General features: G+C 36.8%; 1 protein-coding gene across 1 annotated transcript in view; it reads right to left on the bottom strand.

Annotated features, from left to right (window-relative positions):
• Positions 1 to 6,661, bottom strand: part of LOC107702400 (neuronal acetylcholine receptor subunit beta-2-like) — an 18,053-nt gene extending 11,392 nt beyond the window's left edge. The window contains exon 1 of the mRNA XM_016504718.1: positions 6,119 to 6,661. Coding sequence (XP_016360204.1) covers positions 6,119 to 6,182 — 64 coding nt within the window. The 5' untranslated portion in view covers positions 6,183 to 6,661. The remainder of the gene's footprint in view (positions 1 to 6,118) is intronic.
• Positions 6,662 to 7,918: the final 1,257 nt, after the last annotated feature.

Genomic DNA, 7,918 nt, shown 5'->3' on the forward strand with positions numbered 1-7,918 from the left:
GCTGAAAATTCAGCTTTGATCACAGAAATAAATTACATTTTTAAATATATTCAAATAGAAAGTAGATATTTTAAATAGTCAAAATATTTCACAATATTACTGATTTTACTGTATTTTGGATCAAATAAACGCAGGCTTGGTGAGCAGAAGAGAATTCTTTAAAAAACATAAAAAATCTTACTGTTCAAAATTTTTTTAACTGGTAGTGTAGATATGTATCATTGCATCTAGTTGTTCTGGATAAGAATAAAACGTCAGGTCCGACAATATCGTGTCTTTTTTTATTTAAATCTAGATTTATTCGCATTGGCCCATGGAAACCCCTATGAACACACTTGACTTGGCCAAAAAAATTGCGGGGGAAGAATTTACGTTTTATTAAAAAGTGTTTTCGTATTCTACACTCATGGCGCGCACAAACATTAGGATAGGTTAGATGCCTGCCTCCGCTGTGAGTCCCTATCAAGCACTTTACCGATTTAACTACTCTCTTCTCCTCCTCCTGCCTGGCTCTTTGGCCCGCATCACTCACCGCAGAGCAAGCCTGCTCTTGATAATGCTGCTGTGAAAACATGGGGAAACCCAACGAGGAAGAAGCTGGGGTGAAGCGATCTTTATATAGGCGGAGCAAAATAGCCTACTTCATCTCTCTGTCTATAGCGCATTGTGATTGGGTGGTTTACGCTGTCAATACAGGAGACAAACCAATGGGCCACTGGCTGCTCGCTGTCCGTGCATGATGGTCCTTGGCAAAAAAAACCCCATTCTGTCGGCCCCTTGAGTGCGTCGGCCCACCGGGAAAATGCCCGGTAAGCCCGATTACCAGTCCAGCCCTGACTACCAAAAATGTGAAGTCACTACCGAAACATGTTTTTATTTAAATCTAGATTTATTCGCATTGGCCCATGGAAACCCCTATGAACACACTTGACTTGGCCAAAAAAATTGCGGGGGAAGAATTTACGTTTTATTAAAAAGTGTTTTCGTATTCTACACTCATGGCACGCACACACATTAGGATAGGTTAGATGCCTGCCTCCGCTGCGAGTCCCTATCAAGCACTTTACCGATTCAACAACTCTCTTATTCTCCTCCTGACTGGCTCTTTGGCCCGCATCACTCACCGCAGAGCAAGCATGTTCTTGATAAATCTACTGTGAAAATGTGGGAAAAGCCAACGAGGAAGAAGTTGGGGTGAAGCGATCTTTATATAGGCGGAGCAAAATGCTTCATCGCTCCGTCTATAGCGCATTGTGATTGGCTGTTTACACTGTCAATACACACCGGGAAAATGCCCGGTATGCCCGATTACCAGTCCAGCCCTGAGGTGCAGCAGAAGTAGAAGTGGTTCAGTCAAAACGCTGCATCTGTAACTGCATGAGAGTATAATATATGAGCTGTAGCCTAAGTTTCCCACTGACATGCAAGCTTTATTTAACATCACAACTGACAACATATGGAATACTCGGAGTCAGATACACAAATGATTAGCTGTGTTTTGACATCACTACAGGAAAATAACCTGATTTCTTAATAAAGTCATGTAAACGCGGTTTGCTTGCGTTATCAGGTTACTGATGTGCATGTAAAATTTCAATAAGCTGATATTTGTGATTTATCAGCTTACTAGTGTGCATGTAAACGTTCTCAATATCTTGTCTTTTCTCCACCACTGAAAACTGTTCCATACAAACACAAGGCTGAATCAACCTGTTGTGTATACACTTCCATTTAAAAGTTTGGAGGATTTTTTCTAAAGATTTTAATACTTTTATTCAGACAGCAAGGATCCATTAAATTAACCAGAAGTGACAGTAAAGACATTTAAAATGTTACTAAATATTTCCATTTCATGTAAATGTTGCTATTTTATAACTTTATATATTGTATAACTTAATCATCAATATCATGAAAAAATGTATCACAGATTTCATAAAAAATATTAAGCAGTACAACCATTTTCAACATTGATAATAACAGAAATGTTAAAGCAAATCAGCATATTAGAATGATTTCTGAAGGATCATGTGATACTAAAGACTGGGGTATTGATGTTGAAAATTCAGCTTTGCCATCACTGGAAAAAATACATTTTAAAATATTTTACAACAGAAAACAGTTAAATGTAAATAATGTTTCACATTATTACTGTATTACTGTATTTTTGACCAAATAAATGTAGCCTTGATGAGACTACTTTAAAAAAACATTTAAAAGTCTTACCATACCTAAACTTTTGAATGGTACTTTAAAGTGGTGTTTTGTTCCTGAATTAATGTTTTTGAATCAATCAACTGAATGAATGATTCAATGTGCCAACTGGCATGACAATCTAAACTTCAGAAAAAATCACTACAAATTTTCCACCAATAATGCACAGACCAGACAGGCTATGACAAGCAGACGGATACAAAGACTGACTGTATATCAAAGCTCTCGGAACGACAGTTGGCCAATCAAATTCAAAGACTTTCTGAATTAAATGCTATTACTGTTAGAGATCATTCACAACGCCATAATATTAAATACTGATATTCAATTTATCTTAAAATTTTTTTTTTTTTCAGTGCAATAAACTTATATGAATGCTAGAGTCATTCTATAATGAGTGAATTAAATTGTTTTAAGCAGCCATCAAATGGTGAATTTTGTGAATTAAATGTTACAAAATTAAAATAATCACCATTTTAATGTATTTATTAAATAGTGATATTCAATTTATCTTTAAAATGTTATTTATTTTTTTAAGTGCAATACACTTATATGAATGGTAGAGTCATTCTATACCATTAGATCAAAATTTATTTCCGACACTTTTATTCAGTATCATGCTATTAAACAAAGTGACGTGGTTTCCCATACTCGGACTTTGTGCTCTGCATTTCACCCATCCAAGTGCACACATACAATACAGCAGTGAGTAGTGAACACACACGCACACACACACAACATGAACACACACCAGGGAGCAGTTAGGGTTCGGTGCCTTGTTCAAGGGTCTCACCCCAGTCGTGGTCATCCACTCCCCCCAACTACAATCCCTGCCACTACCGAGACTCGAACCCGCTACTTTTGGGTTACAAGTTTGACTCCCTAACCATTAGGCCACAACTGCCCTGATATATACAGTATCTTTGACTCACAATTTATTGACCCATAAGGCATGGGTCAATTTGAGCACTGACACTGCTGCTGTCTTATAGCCTGTTAGCCAGCCTTTATATCATACTACAGAAAGTAGAGTGACGATCTTAACTTTCTTGATGTCATCAGTGATCTCATATTTACTTTGTAGATCCTTTTCTTTTACCAAATGTGCTACTCTTACATTTAGTAAGATAGTCCTTATATCTCTTTTGCTGCCTCTCTTCAGGTACACATTTTTAATGCAGGTTTATACTTTTAAGTGCAGACTTATCCACCTTATTTTTCAATGTGGAAGTAAGCCGTTTTCTGTGAATGTGCCAGACTTCCGGTTCATTAGCCGCTAAAGGTAACTAGAAGAATAAAGTGCAGTAAATGGCTTTTTGTGCTACAATCCAGTGTTTATTATTACAACAATACAATAAAATATGATAAGAAATACCAGTTTGCAGCATAACAAGCTGTTTCATACAGCTCAAAATAACTAAAGTGAATGACACCGCACATTCATGTTACAGTGGCCAGTTCTTATGGTAAACATCGAGTGGATGCAATGGCTCAATCTTTTCACACACTTCTGATTCACATTAATAATCATGCAGTGTGAACGGCTGTTAATCACACAAACACGTCTGCCTCAGTCTCAGCAGAAGTGCCTGTTATGTTCAAGTGAAACGATTTATGCATTGATGTATTTTTGAAGGCCTACACTTTGAGAAGCTGGCGCTGTGAGTGAACGCCAGCGGATGGAGAGCTGATATGAGTTCTGCGCAGTGAAGCCCGTGAAAGAGAAGGCGCTCGTCTCTACAAACCAGTGTGTTCATAATTAAGATAATACATGAAAATAACATTGTAAGACACAATAGTTTGCAATTTCAAGCAGCAAAACAAGCTGCTTTGTACAGCTAAAAATAGCTGGAAGCGGATGACACCGGAAGCCAGACTCATAAAATTTACAAATGGACGCACCCGCTCTTACGGGAAAAATAAGGTGGCTAGAAAGAGACACACCGACATGCACAACAACTCTTGAAAGAGCTGATAATTAAAGATGAAATATATCATACTGCTATAATTTACACGTTATGTGTGTGTTTGTGGCTATTCAGCTGAGCTGTAATTAATGTGCATGTGACTGAACTGTAAAGAGGTTGTGTGTTTTTGTTATGCTTGCTCTGATGTTAATGGATGTTAGTGGGGGTTAAGTGCTCTCATCCCTCACATTATGTATCTTATCCCACAGCACTATATAGTACTGTAATAACATTACACAGGCATAACAAAACACTACAAAAAACGAGTATGTTCTGAGCATGTTGGAAACTGATTTACCTGTGCTGTTTACTCAAAGCTCTAAGTCTTAACAGTAATTCCATGGCCAATTCCTTGACATCATGGTTGCTGTTTTGCACCTTTGCTTTTTACCTTGTTATTTTTTTCCAATTTGCAGATGTAATTTAATGAAGATAGCAAATAAATCCAAATTACATGATACCTTTATTAGGTTATATCTGCACATCGATCGTAATCCTGTATTTTCGGATCTGTTACATATACAGTTGATCATTTTAAGATATAAATGTTGTCATTATATATGCTAGTATTTCTGCCTAGTGTGAACACTAGCAGTCACAAAGACCAATATTTCTGTAAAATAACCACAATGCTTGTTATAAAATTAATCCAAATCAATGCTTCTACAGAATTTCAGTATAAGAATCTAATTCTACTGACTCTTAACAGTTTGGTGATGTTTGGTTTAATTTAGCATGTAACTACAGAAAATATTTTTTTTCTAAATGTATATTATTTATTGAACATTCACAGTGCTTTGTGCATTAATAAAAAAAATAGCAAGTGAAGTTTTTGTCCATTAATATTGCATTTTATATTTTGCTGTTAGAGCATTTACCTCTATTTATACTTCATTTACTTCCACGTTCTAAAACTGGTAATATGAAAATAGTCTATTTTCATACGGACGACTTAAAAGTGAATAATCCAGCTCAAAAAACATCTTAACTTCAAATACTTTTATACACAGGTGCTTTAAATGTTTATATATAATCATATATTTGTCTAAACCTGCACAGACATATGGCATATGTGGTTAAATAATAATAATAATAAACAACATTAAATACAAAATAAATAAATAATCAAACTTGCATGGAACACAAAAGTAGTTGTAAAGAATGTTCACGCTGCTCTCTTTTATGAAAGTGGATGGGAACCAGGCACCGTCAAGCTTCAACAATTACAAAAAAAAGCATCAGAAAAGCATCAAAAGCAGTTCTTACAACACAAGCACTATATTTCAAGACTTCTGGAGCAATATGATAGATTTGCAGAGCATAAGATTCAAACTGTAAAAATCTCATGACTTCCCTGAAGTTTCAGAAACACGGAAACCCAAAGAATAGTATTTGACCTACTTATTAAACAATGGACAAAATAAACTTAATCAACAAGTCTTCCACTATGCACGTGTCCCACATGAACTCGTGCATCCATTAGGAAAGAGAGAGAGAGAGAGAGAGAGAGAGAGAGAGAGAGAGAGAGAGAAAAAAAAACCATGTTACAAATGTAATATGATAGATTTGCAGAGCATAAGATTCAAACTGTAAAAATCTCATGACTTCCCTGAAGTTTCAGAAACACGGAAACCCAAAGAATAGTATTTGACCTACTTATTAAACAATGGACAAAATAAACTTAATCAACAAGTCTTCCACTATGCACGTGTCCCACATGAACTCGTGCATCCATTAGGAAAGAGAGAGAGAGAGAGAGAGAGAGAGAGAGAGAGAGAGAGTAAATAAAACCATGTTACCAATGTCAGTAATAAAAATAAAAAAAATACTGCATGCTTAGTTCCTGTGCTGACATTTCTGAATATTTGCCTAATAGCTATATGACAATCCATTATAATAAAAAAGTATTATTTAAATGCAAGTACGCAATAGCTTCTTACTTGTCACGCAGAGCCAAAGTAGGCAGAAACATATAAGCCACTTTGATGCCATCACGGAACCCATTACTCTCTCTCTCTCTTTCTGTCCCGGGTGAAGGTTCACAGTGATGTCCAGTCCACGGTCACTATCACCCTCCAGAGTCCTCCGTCCTCTCCAGGACGGGCGCTGTGGTGCTTTACCCTAACCGAGGGCTATTCTCTGTGCTCCAGGCTTTGCTCTTTCTCTCTCAGCATTCAGCAGCCGTCTCCCAATCATCGACAGCTGTTTTGCTCGCGTTAATACAATGTACTCCGGTGCGCAGAGAGAAGCGCGAGCGTCCAGACTCCGGTCAGATTACGCGCGCTTAAGCCATTCATCAGGTCAGTACGCATGTCTTAACGAGAAAGAAACGCCGGTGTTGCATTTGCAAACATGTTTCCCGACAACAAGAAAACAAATGACAGTAGACTCCGGCTCCAGGTAAACTTTTAAGCGATGAAGCGCGAGAGCTGACACTAGCCTATCCTGATGGGACTGTTCGATCTCCCACACACGTCTGCTTTTTAAAGCTCACATACTTAGGCAATGACAATATTGTTATATCATTGCACTATTATTTTAAGTAATCCTGGCTGAGTGATCTTCGGATGCAGTGCAGGGATCTGTGAGAATAGTGATACATTCTCATATGGGACTCCAGGAGAAGCATGTGACAGATAGCGCCATTTCTGTGCGAGGTGCAGGAAACGGTTCATAGCAGGCAATTTGATGAAACATTTAATATATTATGGAAGTTTCATTTTTCTATCTATCTATCTATCTATCTATCTTATTTCCAAGGTTTATCTCCACATTTGCTTTCAGATGCAGATGCTGTTAGACCCTATTTAGGGGTCATCTTTCATCTCAGTCCACCAAAAATCTATAGCTAATGAACTCAATCATCAGCAGACTCAAAAATATGATTATTATTAGCAGCTGCAATAAGCTATGTTAGGTCATTTTACTCTGAATTCTCCCCTTATCAGTCATTAAAGGGTTAGTTCACCTAAAAATTTAAATTCTGTTATCGTTTCTGTTATCAGGTTGTTCCAAATCCATAAGACTATTGAATATATTTTTATGAAACCTGAGAGATTTCTGTCCCTCCATTGAAAGTCTCTTCCAACTTTGATAAAAACGTTTAGAAATATATTGTAGTAATACTTTACAACATTAGGTCACATTAGTCAATGCATTAACTAACAATGAGCAATACATTGTGTATTAATCTTTGTCAGTGCTAGTTAATAAAAATACAACTGTTCATTGTTAGTTCAGGTTCATTAAATAATATTAATCGACACAACTTTTGATTTGATTTGAACTAATGTGGTTAGTAATGTTAACAAACAAAACCTTATTGTAATGTATTACTGATATTGTAAATGTAATCAAGCGGTTTAATCCAAGTCTTTCATTTTTGGGTGAACTAAAGAATTTTAAAGGTTGATACATTAAGTATTATCATTTCATTAGTTGCTGACCCACACATACCTGCCACAAAAATGTCCTCCCTTTATCTATTTTCCATTATCTACTGAAGGATTCTATTTTAATGTCGTCTTAAAAAGGCTGTCAAGGAATCCGAGCCCCCTTAACACCAAAAACCTTTCTGGGTGACACCAATTATGGTTCTGGCTCACTCCTCCAGGTGAGTGAAGACACAACCAGTGGAGAAAACACTTTTTTAGACCAACGCTTAAGTGTAATATGTGACCCTGGAGCACAAAAGCAGTCTTAAGTCGCTGGGGTATATTTGTAGCAATAGCCAAAAAAAC

This window comes from Sinocyclocheilus anshuiensis, unplaced genomic scaffold (genome assembly GCF_001515605.1).
Source record: "Sinocyclocheilus anshuiensis isolate Anshui unplaced genomic scaffold, SAMN03320099.WGS_v1.1 scaffold86, whole genome shotgun sequence".
NCBI lineage: Eukaryota > Metazoa > Chordata > Actinopteri > Cypriniformes > Cyprinidae > Sinocyclocheilus > Sinocyclocheilus anshuiensis.